The 17,646-nt window shown below is 33.1% G+C and overlaps 1 protein-coding gene across 6 annotated transcripts in view; it reads right to left on the bottom strand.

Annotated features, from left to right (window-relative positions):
- LOC148238880 (uncharacterized) overlaps nucleotides 1–17,646 on the bottom strand; it is a 413,987-nt gene that overhangs the window by 124,781 nt on the left and 271,560 nt on the right. For all 6 annotated transcript variants that reach the window (XM_088181599.1, XM_088181572.1, XM_088181606.1 and 3 more), the window contains exon 3: nucleotides 1,316–2,932. In XM_088181599.1, the coding sequence (XP_088037725.1) occupies nucleotides 1,316–2,912 (1,597 nt within the window). In that variant the 5' untranslated portion in view covers nucleotides 2,913–2,932. The remainder of the gene's footprint in view (nucleotides 1–1,315; nucleotides 2,933–17,646) is intronic.

Here is a 17,646-nt window from a genome sequence, read left to right as displayed (position 1 = left end):
AAATAAAAAAACAGGATGAACCAAAAGATACTTTTTGATGTGTTTATAAAAAAAAGCTATTATGAAATTCGTGGGATTTGTTTGATTGTCTGAAACATGAATAAAACCCAGATTATGAAAATGACACTGTTATCACATATACACTTAAAATATATTATTATAAATATATAAATATATTATTAATATAAAATATATAAATATACTATTAATAAACTCTATTTATATGTAAACTTATGAAATTTATAGCATTTTTTTTTATTTATTTATTTTTTAATTTTTTGCTTTACTGGACATGAAAAATGTTAATTACAAAAAATTGTTATTTTTGTATTATTATTAAGTATTGGATAACTTGTTTTTTGCAGATAACATATGTATTTTTTATGTTAGAGAAAAACAATCAAAAATTTACATAAGGTAATCAAATTTTTGTGGCATGATATTAAAAATGAAATCATGTTTTCACGCGTCACGTGAAGCTTTAAATAATAATAAGATATACTATACAGATAAGAAAAAAATATAATTATAGAAATAGATTCTTGTATATCCAGCAATTATAAATGTAAAATAATATTTTCATACCGAAAATGTAAAAGTATTAGTCTAGTAGCAAAAACTTTGTTGTAAATTAATTCAATATTATATTTGTATTAAAATCTATTAAACCTTAGTTTAAATTTAAAAAAAAATATCAATAATATCAACAAATATATGTGTAAGAAAGAAACTAATAAAATATGATGTGGCAAAATTTTTACTGTCGATCTTTTTTTCTGAATTAAATTAATTTTTTTATATGACTGCAAGATAAAACATGTTGCAGTCATATTCTAAAATTATTTATATCATTGAATACCAAAAATTACGCTGCAATTCATTATGTTTTGTAACGAGATAATCGAAAGTAATTAAAATTATTAAACTGCAACATTAAGACATCAATTTTCTATTAACGACTTCTCAAAAGTTTTTGTATTACACATTTATTTTAACCAATATTTCCCAATAAAAGAGGTGGGAGCTATAGTTAAAATATTTTATATTAATCCAGAAATTAAGTTAATCAGTTACTTAAGCCCTATACATTTAATGAAACCATGAACTTTAATTTGTGTTGTATAAATATTATAAAAACGAGTGTTCGATTTTTATTTACTTGAGTATATAATAAACTGACATAAAAAAGTTTTTTGGTCCATCCGTATAAATAAAAGTAAAAATAACAAGATCGATGCATTTGAAGAAGATTGAAGATCATAGATAGAGATGTATGATAAGTAATAACGTACAATTAAAAGCAAAATTAACTCACCAGACAAGCCTGCCTTGTTGATGCTGTTTGAGCTTGAAAAGCCCGGAATTTTCTTCCAAGCCTTCTTGCTCCAGAACCCACCCGTCTTTTGCGTCACGATCGTGTCGTTACCGACACAATTTTGACTTTTACTCGGCAGGATCGAACTGTCGTTTTTCCTAGAACACTGACTGTTGCACTCTGTTCTCGACTCTTTCTGATCCCTGCCGTCCAGGATCTTGACACCTCTCCCGGAGCCGTAAATGACCGCCGGCGGAGACGCCCTCGGCAAGCTTAGCGACCCCCTCGGCTTATACCTAAGGCTACCCACGTAGCTAGCGCCACTACTGCTACCGCTAAATCCACTATCCAAGTCCGGGGGATGACAGCTGGCAGGAGACAATAGCTCGTCTGTGGGCCCTACCCTTAATAATTCTTCCAGATTATCGCCGCCCTCCGCCTTTTCTGAATCGGGCGACTCCGACTCGGGCATCAGCATCGCCTCCACCGATAAATTTAATTCACCTAATATCCTTTTATGCCTATTCTCCACCCTCCGCACTTCTTCTTCGACTATGCTCTGATTAAGCGATATTAAAGATTGCTGATGCGGCGTTCTGTGCTTCGGGCAAGCGTTTCTAGATCCGTCCGTGATTTCCTCGTATATATTTTCTTCAGTGCCGTATCTCGTCAGATAAGTGTGCCTCAGAGCCCTATCTTTAGGTATTAAACTTTTCGGTATGTTCGTCGGCGTTTTCTGACAGCAATTATTTGTTCGCGACGATCCGGGAGCCGAAGAGCTTAATCTTCTAGAACTCACGCCCGGTTCGTAATAGGCGTACGAATAATCGCCCGGCTCGAATCTCTCCATGGTGGCAGCTATATTATCTCGATTCCATTGTAAAGACGAGTCCCTTTGGGACGCGGACATAGCGGCGAATCTGGCCGGGAGGATTTCATCTAAATTCTTGGCGCACCTGTCGTCTAAAGTGTGGATGGAGTCGGTATCGTCTTGGTACTTTTGCGATTTAGATTTTTTTGAGGTGTGGTTTTTATGGTTGCATTCTTTGGGCGAACCGCCGTCTTTGGGCGGGTAGTTGTGGACTTCTACTGTAGTGAGAATGTGCTCGTCGGTGAGGTAGGCTTGGCAGTGCCTCGAGTCAGATGAAGGATCAGACGAAGTGTGAAGGTGATGGTGCCTATGATGACCAAAGGTCTTGGACTTTTGGACGTCGTCCGAATAGCACTTTGCGTGGTTAGGCCCATGGCGAGAGCTGGTAGCGAAGTGGTTCCTTTCGAACAGTCTTACGTCGCAATGTAGATCGTCGTGGTAATGCCTATGGTTGTAACTTTGGCAGTCGTCTTCGAGGCATGGACTTTGGTGGTGGTTGAAGTGATTAGGGTCATCCCTCAGGCAATCTTTCAGATCGTAATCCAGCGCGTCTTGATCGTTGAAGTTATTGTTATGTCTCGGAGGCGGATGATGAGGCGGTGGAGGAAAATGCAGATGAGGTCTGCAAGACTGTCCAGAAGGAGTCGGAGAGCCGTAATGGCCGCAATAAATGGCTTCTGCTTCATCGACCGGTGACATTACGCGGCGGCCACAACGCTGCTCCATTACGCATTGTACAGCAACTCCTGCGAAACAATAAAAAAAACACAAGTTAATCAAAAACTCATTTTGAGATGGAAATCAATGAACTCAACTCTAACAGTTACAGAGCGTTCCGCTCTCGCGCTAACAACCCGTATATGTTTTTTTCTGAAGCACGACTGCTTCTTTGTCGATTCGAAACGAAAAAAGGTAATAAGTCATAACTAATGAATCGTTTCAAGCCTACCCCGACAGATGATGAACAGTCAATGTCAAGTAATGAATGACAAATTAGTGGATACGGGTACGTTGCACGATTTCAATGAATCATTCAATTTGTACGGCGTTCGCTTCACAAAACACCGGCAAAGTAGTGTATAATTAATGAAAGTGGAAGCGTGTAATTATTAAATATCACTTTATACGAAAATATATAACATAAGTTGCAACATTTAAAATAATTTAATTACGCTTTGGATACGTTACGTTTTATCATTAGACAGAACGTTAAATTACACGTAAATAATAAAACATATTGTTTGTTGTGTATATGATAATAATTAATTTAACCTCTCGCTCGGCAATGTCTGTCTAATGCTGGTTTAATTGTTTAAGCATTTGCGGTTCTCAAACATTCTTTGAAGCTTGCGGTGGTTGTTCGTAGTTCAGGTGTTTCGTCACATTGTATTATAGTATATAATACAACGTGCTAATTCTATAAGCTAAATTATGAAACAACATAATTTTATTAAATATTATGTGCATTGTACATTTACGCGTAAAAGCTTTATTGCGAATATTTTTAAAGCATTTAAGTCTATATTAAATTTAATATAACTCGTTTTTAATTGTTCTGCATTAAACGTTTTAGTACCTGACACCCTTGCTTAAATTAGGAAGGGTTTATGTATACGCAACGTTTATAACTCATACAATGTAATTTAATAATAATGTGTACTATCTCCAGATTGCTTTTAATGTTATATTATAAATAATAAATAAAGATAACACTGATGTTCCTTAATTATATTATATATTAATTTTGCAATAATACCATTTGCAAAAATAATGCATATAATGTACAAATATTAGTGGTAGATGATTTACTTGTGACTGTTTTCATTGCCTTTTATAAACACTTTTAATACAATTTGTGAATGAAATTATATTTTTTTTGTTAAGTATCGCAGTCCGTCACATCTCAGACTAGAAACACTGAGGTTCCAGGTTCGAGCCCCGGCGGCAGCAAATTTAAATTTTCATTTATAAAAATGCGCTACATTTATTAAAAAATATCTTCTGCTTCAAAGCTATATATATTAATTATAAATTATGTCACATATAATAACCTATAATTAACAATATATATGTCAGCGATTCCCATAATCAACCTGGTAGTTAATATTATAATACTTACTTAGGTATTCATTATGTCTAATTGACATACACAGTTTGTACAGATTTATCCCGTTGTAAGTTGTAACGCCTGTCAGGTTACAATAAAAGATTTAAAATTATAATATTAATAAAAAAAAATACGCATATGTTTTTAAAAAAAATACAATTTGCGAATCTACGAACATAATCGAGATAATACGCGAAAGACCGTTTTGCATAAAGTTTCATTTAAATAAAATAACACAATAGTGGATTTTTAATTTTAATGTTTCACTGTCGGAAAAGAAAGCAATTACGCACAATTTTAAATATTACTTTTTAACAATTAACTAAAAAACAAAATATGAAAAAAATTGTACATGCCCTAAAAAATATATTTATTTTATAAAAAAATTCAAAGTCATAAAAAAGCGGTTTTTGAAAAAAAAACTTAGAGAAAATAACTCGTAGAACGCCGAATATATTTATTTATATGAAACCCTATTATCCTACGATCTAAGGACGACATTCAGAAAGAGTTGCGATTAGCCATAAATATTAATAATCAGGAGTTGATATTTAGTCACACATTGACCAGAAAACCAAGTCAAATATTAATTAAAGTACACCATGGCCACTTAAGACGAAATCTACGCGATCGAGATAATCCAGGAACATAGGCAACTGATCTACGATGTTCTATGCGATTCTGGCATTTGATTGGTAAAAATTGAATTAACATAATTAAATTGAATATGGAAAGCTAGTTTTTCCGTCAAATAAATAAATTTATTTTTTTAGCAATATTTTCACATCATCATGCTTCACATTTAAACAACATTTACATATTATTAGTATAAAGACTTAACCATGCATTTGAAATAAAACAATTATTTTCGACTTCTCGGCAGGTTTCAATAGTCCACTTGCCTAACGTTGAGAGCAACTGTCATGTTTTTCAGTGTCGTTGAACGGTGTGAAAGGTGTGCCCCCGACAACAAAGCGATGCGTGCCTCATAATCAAGGAGGAACAGTTTAAAAGATACTTAGTCCAAAACGTTGGGGGTCATTACCGGCACAAGCGTAATTTTCGTAGACGGCTTTAACAGTGCGTGCCTTATGCGTTTTAAATTAATCGATATCTACGTTTCCGACGTTTAAGGGGTTGGTACCGTAGAAAAAAACAGTTCTAATTGCATTAGCAGATTCTGCTCTAGCAGAAGAAATGGATTACTGAATAAACTTCGCAATAGATAAATATAACAGATTATTGTTATAAGTAAAGCGACTATAATTTATCATGTAGGTACATATAGACGGTGCACTTATCAAAACGTCGTTTCTATTCATCACGTGAATTTGTTGCGAGTTTTCACGTTGAATGGGCATTGTGACGTTATGGATGTTTTATTAAATAGAATGTGGCGCCAACAAAATGGTTTCGACTATTAGACGATTAAAAAATGAATTATTTATTACGTGAGGTTTCGTTCTGGAGTTTTTGCTTCACTAACGACGTGTGACCGTGCTTGCCCATCTTCTCTTCGTTTTTATACCGAGCTCGAGGAACAAAAAGCTCATTAATCATCGTCCGAAATAGGTAGATAACGTCGAAAGGTTAAACGCGGCGGATGGCAAACGCCCGCTTTGATTTGGACTAGAATGCCATAAATGGTTCGTGAAAATCTTGTGAATTTCATGTAGAGCTATGAAATATTGAAAAAAATCTGCGATATTTTTTGCTGTAAATATATATTTTTAACATTTCAGGCGTTATCCTAAAGCATTAAAATCGTGCAAATATAAATGAAAAAAATCTGATTTCGCTTCTTGGAATTTAATCAATACACTATTGTACGTCCATTGCCAAATTTAAAGATTTTTACCTCTTGTATGAATTAAAATACTTCTTCAAACTTATACTATTCGTGCTAATTTCCGGTAACAAATATATATTTTAACAGCGCTTTTTAGAAAATGGAGTAGGTAATTGTTAAGATAATGGACGAAGAAAATGTTACATTCTTTGAATTCACGTGGATTACTGCGTCACAAACTAACCCTTAAGCTCAGTTAGTTTATTATACTTCTGAGTAATTTAGATTCATTAAAACTTGTTTGTGATTAAATGATAATGCTGATTAAGGTATTTAATATCTAAACATATGTAATCACTTAACATATTTTGTTTTAATTGTTGCTATAAATTACGACTTTTTTTATTATATAGCATTTGCACTGATTTAAACTTTATCCTGCAATTTTACTCAAATGCATAAAATATATTACAGATATACAAATTAAGTTTTATTAGTTGTTTCGCAAATGGCTATTTAACACCTGCCTAAACTTGACAGTATGCTCTTATCAGCTTGCCTCTCAATTTTTATTTTATGTGTCAGATACTGTTTTCGAAACGTCAGGCAGCTAATTTAACGACAGATTTTCCTGATAGCATCGTCCGGATAAGAAAACAATTTGCGCATTAATTATTCGGACAAACGCAATTAGTTCGCGCCTCGTGTCGCGTGATTAAGAGCGACTGACACCAAAAAAGCCTCCGCATATTTTTTATCTCTGCCCGAGTCAAAAGTTTCGTCGAAAGTTATCACGTTCTCGGTTTTGACGTCGGCACGCTATTGGCCCGACCGTAATCGTCGCCACTTATCGTCGCATTTGGGGACCCCGAAAGTGGCAAACAGAAATAAAACGTATGGGCCTAACGAAAATAAAATATATAAAAAAAAGTTTTCCGCCTATCTGATAGCGAGAGAAAGAGCACGAAAGTCCAATAATCGCGACGACGAAAATAATTCGTGCGACCGCCTTAATCAAATCGGAGCCCGTGTCAGTTTGCTAGTTTGCGATTGTGTCAGTCAATATTTACCTTTTTCGAAAGGTGGCGCCCGCTGGACCGACGCCGATGTCACGCGACATCGGCGCAAAATTGGTCTATTTAATAACGGCGTGATTTTGTCCGATAAACTCGTTATGTTGCCCGATCGGATGTTTGTCACGAGATGTGACGTTTATGTGCGAAACAAAATGACGCAAGTGAAGATGGGCATACATATATGTGATATAAATATTTATGTAATTAATATATAAAAGCTAACGATTATTCTTATTGAAATACTAATTTTGATATGCTCTGAATAGATTCATAGTTTTCCAATTTAAAATTGAGTCAAACTCTGACTTTTTACATATGTATATATGATCATTAAATATCCACTTTGTATATTACAGTTCAGGATAATAATTTCCTACAGAACAAAAAGCTGTTGAAAAGTTTCAATGTAAGCGAAATCTCTCGAAATGTATCTAACAAAGGATCTCTTCGCCTTGGACTTACTCTGGGATAAAACCTTATATTGCTATCCGATACCTTAATGGGCTTCATAAGCTATATTGAGGCTTAAAAAGTAACACACTTTATATTGAAGTTTTCCATATTACGCCATATTTGAATTTTTGTGGTCTATGAATTTCTAAAGTAATATACAGTATGATACACATTACAATATATTTTATATTTTCATTTTATTTCAATATAATATATGGGTACATTTCTTGTTTAAATTACAATAGGGTTGATATTTCTAGCGAATATTTTTCGTTTAGTATCGTTAATTTGATTTCAGCAGAACTCGAGTTGATTTGATGGATTTTCTTGGTTCAAGTTCATTACACATCTGCGCGTGTTGGGTATCGAAAAAGGCATGAGATATTTGCATAAACGTTATAGAAATCTTACTCAAGAGTGAGATTTCTATAACGTTTATGCAAATATCTCATGCCTACACTGCACTCTCTTGAAGTTGTCCGAATCTAAGTTACAACTGAAGTCGGCCAAGACCTATGACTTCGAGTAAGTGAGCAAACTGCCGCAAATTTCATATGCCGTCAGGACGGCGGCTTCTGTCACGTACAGTCGGCATATTTGTGCGCGATCGAAAAATGTGCCAAATAATCGCAATTTTAAAATTGTCATATTATTAAAATTATGCTACTGATAAATATAAAAGTTTGTGTGGGCACTCACCAATACAATATCAGTGAACACTTTTTGGTTGTAAATATTCAATTTACGCAAAATCTTTGTCGGCTTTTGCAAAATGCTATAAGGCATAAAAATGATACTTCAGAATACGAACACCACATTTGTGACTATCCTAGAGTTTGTCGCCATCGATTCTAAATAATAATTCGTTATGGTGTGACATTTATATAAACTAATCTAGGAAAATACATAAGGATATTCGAAACGATTTTTTTTACCAAAATCAAGTACCACTAATTATTTTTAAATTACTTGGATTTATCTGAAAAAAATTTAATAAAAATATCTGTTAGAAGAGTATACTATCAAAAATATAATTTATCTATTTTGGGGCCCTAAAATATTCACAGATGTCAGTAAGAGTCTGTTGAAGTCCCCGATAAGTATGTGGTATTATAACTTGACCACGTGATAGGACGCCTACGCGCATACTGAAATTGAACCGAGTTACTCGTTCTATCTCAGTTTGCGTAAAAACATATCATTATCTCTCTCACTGTCATCACTTATCACGCGAGAGAGCAGAAAAGGAAGTATCTCACCGCTCGCGCTCAAAAGAGCAGCTCCAACTTCAGTTTCTTTGACTTCGGTCCGTTTGCCGACAATGTTCGGAAGCGCTCAAAGCTGGCCAAGTCGACTGAATTTCCCCTTACTTTACCTCGGACAACTTCGGAGAGATTTTAGAGCGGAACCGAACTCGGCCGAAGTAACCCACTATATTCTCCGTCCTTGGCCAACCTTGGCCAACTTCCAGAGAGTGTAGTGCAGGCATCAAAGTGACTATGTTAAAAAATAAATAAAGGGGTGTCGAAAGTATTTTCTGAACTTCGTATCTTTACTTTTTGAGTATCACTCATATGTATTACTAATTAATATAATATGTATAGCAACGTTCGAGTCCTATTGTATACATATATGTATAGGCGTTAATACAAATATAAACTAAGTTAATATTGTTTCAACGCTATTTGAAATATATCTTTGTGCAAATATCAATCAACCGTAAACTACAGTTTAGTTTACCTGCGTTAAATAAAATAAATAACGATTATTTAACAATATATCACAGCTCAAATAGTTTCACGTCTATCTATTTGGCTCACATATGCCGCGCTTAAACTATTGTAATTATCATGTGGGGTCCCTCGCGACCCTGGCAAACAATGGTCCGTTTCGTTGTTTGCCGAAGTTTATCGAACCGTTAAATTAAACACAACGCCATAAGCTTTAATTTATTTCTTTGTTGCGTTTTCCGCGCAGTATACACGTAAACTAGGGATTGAAATCGCAATTTGAACCTAATTTCGTTTTGTGCATATTCACAAAGCACTGATTGATTCCCGGTGTTTATTGTGTTTGCCGCATTAGATGCTTGTAATTAATTCGATGCGGATCGCGAATGTGTCACGGGTGTGTGATTGATGTCAATCCACGTATCGGTTGATTGGCTGACGTGCAAAATTTATGTATTTTGAAATGTAGGCTGAATTATGTTTTATTGACTGAATTACATGACATGATTGCGATACATCATCCTGGGACAGATAATAATTAGCACAATATTTCGGTTGTGACTATGTCTACATTGCGATTTTCATTATGAACTCACTATGTCTGGCAGATAACAATCAATAATTTAATTTTGATTTAATACATAAAACTAAACTTAAGCTTGAGGATAAACAACACTTCAAGAAGGCGAAGAACTGGAGTTTTTCAGGGAAGTTTGCCCCGGCCGTTTCTCTTTATCTTGTATACGAACGATATTCCAAAATTAAATAATAAGCGTTTAATTACGAGTATACACGCTGACAACAGCTATTTTAACGAGTGAAATTTTAACGACTTAATTACAAAAATCGTTGGAAAACTTAAATAAATATTTTGAGAGGGGAAAAATTAAAATCGTTTTATTAAATTTTTTGAAAAATTAAAATCTAATTAAATTTAAAACTTAAAATTTTATTAAATTTTTTGAAAAATTAAAATCGTTTTAATAAATTTTTTTTCGAAAAACTAGTTTTAGGTATATTTTATAGTTCAATTAGGATCAAATTAAACTCCCCCAAAATATAATCAAATCGCATTAATTTCGAGTTTTATGAAATTCACCAATAGTTTACTAGATAATTATTTCAAGAAAGTGCTAAAGAAATTAAGTAACATATAAATAGTTATAATAATACCGTCTGATACTGATACTTAAAAGTCTAAGCTTAACTCTCTAAATGGCGAATCAAAGTTAATGAAAGTTAATCAATCCATATTACATTTGGGATTTTAGCTTCGCAGGTAGTACTGGCTTAAAGAACCAAATTCAGGTTTATTGGGGAGCAAAATTATAATATGTATACACAATAAAACACGCGTGGATTTATGGAGCTCTGATTTTGGGTTTGACCTAACATCTAATATCAATATTCTTAAAAGATTCCAGAATAAATTTCACAGGATGATGAACGCTACTCCTTGGTTTGTGCCTAATGCCTGCACTACACTCTCTGGAAGTTGGCCAAGGCTAGCCAAGGACGGAGAATATAGTAGGTTACTTCGGTCTAGTTCGGTTCTACCCGCTCTAAAATCTTTCGGAAGTTGTCCGAGGTTACCGAGAACGGGAGGTAAAATGGGGGTAATTTAGTCGACTTGGCCAGCTTCGAGCGCTTCCCAAAATTGTCGGCAAACGGACCAAAGTCGGAGCTGCTCCATCGAGCGCGAGCGGTGAGATACTTCCCCTTTCGCTTTCTCGCGTGTTAAGTGACGACAGTGAGAGAGATAATGATATGGTTTTTCGCAAACTGAGATAGAACGAGTAACTCGGTTCAATTTCGGTATGCGCGTAGGCATCCTATGGTGAACACGCATGTTGAACGCTGCATCGTAGTCACGTGGTCAAGTTATAATACCACATGCTTATCGGGGACTTCAACAGACTCTTACTGACATCTTTGAATATTTTAGGGCACCAAAAGAGATTAATTATATTTTTGATATTATATTCTTCTAACAAATATCGTTATTATATTTTTTTTCATATAACATTAAATAATTAGTGGTACTTTATTTTGTTAAGAAAAATCGTTTCGAATATCCTTATGTATTTTCCTAGATCAGTTTATATAAATGTCACACCATAACGAATTCTTATCTAGAATCGATGGCGACAAATTCTAAGATAGTCACGGATGTGGTGTTCGTATTCTGAAGTATCATTTCTATGCCTTATGGCATTTTGCAAAAGCCGACAAAGATTTTGCGTAAATTGAATATTTACGACCAAAAAGTTTTCACTGATATTGTATTGGTGAGTTCCCACACAAACCTAATAAAATGACAATTTAAAAATTACGATTATTTGGTACATTTTTCGGTCGCGCGCAAATATGCCAGCTGTACGTGACGGAAGCCGCCGTCCGGACGTCATATGAAATTTGTGGTAGTGACTACAACTGTGTCAGTGTAAAAGAAACAATTAAAAGGATAAGTGAACAATGCTTGAACAGAATAAAAACTTATCTCATCATACCGGCAAGTAATCTCTAAAAAGACAATGTTATAACTAAACGTAGACTTGAGGGTGTTAATATGCTTAAACTAATAAATATATTCAATTAATATAAGCAATATCATGACCACTAACAAAATTATTACCAACGAACCTATAATAAAGAGATAAGACAATAGTTTTACTGAATTAAACATACTATAATTTTATGTGAATTATTTAAAGGAAGCTTTTAGTGGGAGACATTTTTAACATAGACCAATAATGTTAGATTTGCTAATATGGAGCGAATTTAAAATTCTTGTAGTTTTTTAAATAATAAAACGCATTATTTACCGTTGCTTCAACTTAATACATAATTCATCCGGTTATTTATTACTCAACGTAAGACCCGATTCTTTAAAAATGATTAATAACACCAGTTCTTCACTGATATAATTTGCCCGAATTACCCGACGATTACCTAACACAATTTCATTCAATTACATAATTAAACACCACATAAATCAAAGTTAGATACAGGTTACGAAACATCAATTAGTCATATATTGTCTACTGAAGCTTTCCAGTCAACCTGGCGGCACCGACTGTACAAAGATGACGTAAATACGTCCTAGTCCCCAGTGGTTTTGCATCGAATCGACGTTCGCGTGTGTTATGCATAGGTCTCGGAACGAGTCCTAGGTCTCGTAGATCGCAGAACGAGTCCCCGTAGAACGAGAACGGCGTTAGGGGCATCATCCGGGACAGTGTAACAATCCGCCGGCGGCCCTTTGTGACGCGGCGGCCCCTACCGGGATACTCGTGCCTGGAATCCATGATCAGGAACATCGGGACGGACATAGCAGACTTTGTAAAGAATTGACAACGCGGGGAATCCGCCTCGAGGGAGAAGAGGATCTGCTGCCCTCGAGCGACGTGCAGCATCTTTATGGGCGCTTAACTGAATTTCGACTTTCAATGATGTTGCAGATTCCTCTCGTTGTGTTTTTATTGCATTTATGTATGTATGGATCAGAGTATTTGGTATTTAAAATTAAAAAATAAAAATAATAATTTATTATATGCGTATAATTAATATCGAAAGTGAAACCATTAAAGTTCATCGATTGTTAAACGTTTAACGAATGATTTTTTTTGAGTTCCTCAGCGACAAAAATGTTTGTTATAAACATCAATTTGTCCTATTTTAATTTAATAACCTAGTTTACCACATTCTCTGTTCATGATTGCAATAAAAATTTTAGTGCAGTTTCACCATTTCATTGAAGGAAATGTAGAAACTAACTAGCCGCATACTCGCGAGTTTATAAAATGGTACTACCATTTTAAGCACGCACTGACTGATTTTTGGTGAACTTTTCCACTTCATGCGAAAAACTAGCAGAAACGTCAGTGCTGTCACCAAATAAAAAAAACGCTTTCATTTTTAATTTCTGACCAAAAACGCCTTTTATTTATTTAGCTCAAACTGTAACCTAAGCAAATATTCAACTAATTTAATTTGTTATTAAATCTGCTGCGATAAGATAAATAGACTATATTATAATTATAATTCTGTTCAATTATTACAACTTAGGTCTTTTTAAATCTTAATCTCACAGATGAATAGTTAAAAAAAATAACTTCAGTTGTGCATGTTGACATATAGTGTTTATTTTTGATTAGAACGCTAAATTGCTGATTTCTCAAGAATTTTCATAAAGCCTATTATGTTAAAAATTAAATTTGTACGAATATTTTTAAATGTTTTACAACTACCGTATTATTTTATACCGATGCATAAGAAACGGTGGGTCCGTGCTAGATATTTAAAAATATTTACGCTCTCTTAAAAGCTATTTTTATATAGGCTGAAAGTATTTAAATAGCAAAAATTGTTTTCAAATTTCTCAACTACTCTATTTGTATATGTAATCTAAAAACTACATTATTTTTTAGCTAAGACAAATTGCAAAAATATATAGAGCTTTTCAGTTTGTTTTTCAATAAAAAATTTCTTACAAAAAAAAAAGAGCAAGGATGACCGAATTATATGTGATTTTAAGAGTATTGCGTGATAATGTACTCACTAATATGTTTCAATAAATAATAAATGTTCCTATTCCTAAAGTTTTTTTATATTGTAATTACTGACATGCTTAAATATTGGCAAAAAACTATTGCAAAAATAGAAACATTTAGGATATTTTACATATATAAGAATATATATATTTTATTATTTATCAAAATTTTTTGAGAAAGTTTTACAAAAAATAAATAAATAAATATAATTCTGAATGAATCTTTTATCACAAAGTTCTAAAACGATTTTAAGTGTAATTTCTACATCGTTGTACAAGTTTAGCACAATTTATTCTCAAGCTTTTTTACCATGTATATACATATACATGACAATTATTTTAAATTAAACGATAGCTTTAAGATAGAAATCAAACATCTTAAAATTTTAATTATACTACATGGGTTATTTGAATAATTTGTTAGATTGTTTTATAACCAGAATGCAAAGAATGTAGCTTTCGCTTTTACAACGGCCGTAAACATAATTAAATATCTAAATCACACGGCGAGCACACAAATAATATATACTAATAAAAATTCGTAAAGTAGTCGGTCGGATCCGCTTATATAGGGTTTATATGGTGTTTTAAAGCTTCCGACGGCGATGGGGTGTAATAAAGCGGGGTTTTTAAAAGCGTTTTAATGATATGAATAAGTCGTAAAGTCGATGATTTGACTTTGAAGAAAAAACGAGGCAAAGAAAAGGATGACCGGAGAGCTCAAAGGGAGACTCCCGCAGTTGGCCCGATGAATTATTCACGTTGTGGGCGAGTATCTTGAAAGATGGGTAATAAATTGTGTACCGAAAAGTTCATTGTTTAAATTTTTATTGCAATTAAAGCGCCTGCTTTTCCGCCTTTCCTTGGAGAGATTTTTTCGTTATTGTTGAAGCTAATTAGGCATTTTGGGGAGTATATTGAAGCCGCGCGAGAGGTGGTACTTACTATCGTCGAAAAAGCTTTTTTAAAGATCAACTTAATTATGCTAATAAAATCACCGCTTATATAAAATTAAACATTATTATGACATCAAGGTATTTTGTGTACATACATAGGTATATTATATATTATTTTTATATAACGCCATGAGACTGAAAATAATTAGTTTTAAAAACTAAATTTTTTTATTACTCTCTAAAATATTTTTCTGATATTGCAAAGGTATAAGAATTTTTTTAATCACACTATATACATATGATATAATTAATAAAAATATAGTATACAAATTCACATTAAATTAAATGATAATATATTTGAAAAAAATATGTCCAATAATTTTAATCAAAATATTACATACAGCAAAAATCTTCTACTACAAAAAAACGAACATATTATAAAAGTATAATTATTAATTAATGTAATAAAAAAATATTACATGAATTAACACTATGTAAAAAAGCAACAATAAACTATTTTATACCGAAAACTGTGCTTTATATAAAGTTGTTATTTGTGTGGTCGCCACAAATATAATTTAATTTGTCGTGTTTGAGTTAAAAAATAAAACTAAAATATAATTAAATATAATATCTATCATATTGAACCATAAAAATATAGCTACAAATATTTTTTTAAGATCAGTGTTGACAATGTTAAATATAACTAAAATCAGCTTGTAATTTACTAGTCATGTTTGTACAAAATATAAAATATTTTACATTATTAATAATAAATACATAACTTTATTATTTTTATTTATTAAAATTTACCTGTTCTCTCATCGAATATTTTCAATCCCCTTTTAATTTGGCCAAAGTGTGAAAACGTACCGGCGAGAGATCGAACGATACAATTTTTCGTCGGTCCCTTAATGGAGCTCATGACAGAATTTAAAAGCAAAACAAAAATAACATCGTTACGGATGAGATGAAATCCCCATACGCTAATGGAAGGACCGAGCGATAAAGAGATGAATCTCATACATACACGTACTCATCGATCGCTAATTGACGACTTCGTGTATGGGATTAATTGGGAACACGGTACGACGCCGGAGATGGCAATGTTTGATGCAATTTTTAAAATTAGCACAAGGCATTACACACAATGTTGAGCATTATGTTTCATACAATTTTTTGCATAATGAAGATTGCTTGGGAAGCGGTGGTAAAATTGCCTTTTTATTGTGCGTAATCGACAGCAGATGCTTCATACTTTTATGTTTATCGCTTAAAAGTTAATAATATATTATTATGTATACATACATATGTGGTCGTTGTTCGAGGTGCATTTTTAAAAACATTTTATGTTACTAAAAGACATTGTGCGAAAGACATTCGAGAGAGAGAGAGTTAAGATATATACCATACAATCAGTTGGTAACACTACCGTTTTAGATAGGGCGTGAGTGATATGTTAAAGTTTACCAGGCCTTATTAGCAACAATATTATTTCAGTCATATATGCGTATCTTCTGTCCATCAAATGTAAAATGTGGCATCGATTTCAAGATAACATAATTTATTTTTATTATAAAAAAATATTATTATTACGTTATAAATATCGTTTGGTCTCTCTGCCACACCCTGTAGGATATATGTATGCATCGTCGAATTAAGGCTGAAATGCAAGGTCCTTATCGCCAGAGCATCCTTCGGAAAAAGCATGTCGGTTGTGTGGAACAATGACTCGGAGTGTCCAGGACATGAAGTCCTGCTGACTGACGGTTCAATGCGACGGCAGCAGCTGAAAGACGACCAAAGGTTGGGGGGTAGATTCCGCGGACGCCCGATATCCATCTGCAGATTTATTTGCATACAAGTGAAGGTCCGGTCGTTGCATTTCCCACCGCGCGCAAATAAATGCCTTTTATGTAGATGACGATGCCAGCCGAGCTGATTGATGACGATACTTTAACAGGAGGAATAAGTTGCACATGCACCCAAAATAATGCGCCCGGTTTTGCAAGTGCATTCGCGAAAATAAAAACAAAAGCAGCTCACTGATGTATGGCAATGATCCGACGATAAGGCTCTGGAGCGAATCAGATAAATGGGGTTATTTTGAAGTTTAATTAAAAGTAAATTAAATTTAGATTAACGATAATCTACCAAAGAACCAAATAAAAATCTAACGAGACTTTTAATCATAGTATACTTTTTAATTATTTAATAATTAAATTCTTTCGGTCGAAGAGCAATATATTCACAGTATTAACACAAAGCACCATCGGTGCAGAATATGCAACAATTCTGAAAATCACAGATTGTTAACGAGATATTAAAAATATGTTTCACAACAACTTTGCGCTTTATTTGCCACAAATTAAAATAAAATGTAAAATTATACGCTATTACAAACTTTAATATTAGTAGGAAATGATTTTTAATTTTAGTAAAACTTTGCTCTCAACAAATAGTTTGAAACAAGCTTGAATTCATACTTGTGATTTACAGTCTATGATAGCTATGTATAATATGTTTTTTGATCAAAATTTATTTATTTTATTAAAGCAATTCTGTTCCATAGATTAATTTTTTTCTAGCACATGTACAGGCTCCCATTTGAATAATATACGTTTTAGAGCAAAAATATTAAACATAGATAATATGGTAAATCTAATTTTAATCTTTCACAAATAATTACTTTATTATATTAACGGCATACTCACATTTTTAAATAATTAAAAATGTATCTGGATCCAAATGCTAAATATTATAATTAGTTTTTAGTGCGTAAACTTCTTTTTTCGTGATTTTAATCTTAAGAATTAGTGATCCATAGAAGATATGGATTAAAATTATTTATAATAAA

This window comes from Plectrocnemia conspersa, unplaced genomic scaffold (genome assembly GCF_051122295.1).
Source record: "Plectrocnemia conspersa isolate PC_06_02 unplaced genomic scaffold, ASM5112229v1 ptg000001l, whole genome shotgun sequence".
In the NCBI taxonomy this organism is placed as follows: Eukaryota; Metazoa; Arthropoda; class Insecta; order Trichoptera; family Polycentropodidae; genus Plectrocnemia; species Plectrocnemia conspersa.
The sequence above is the reverse complement of the archived record's forward strand: the minus strand, read 5'-3'. Positions and strand labels throughout refer to the sequence as shown.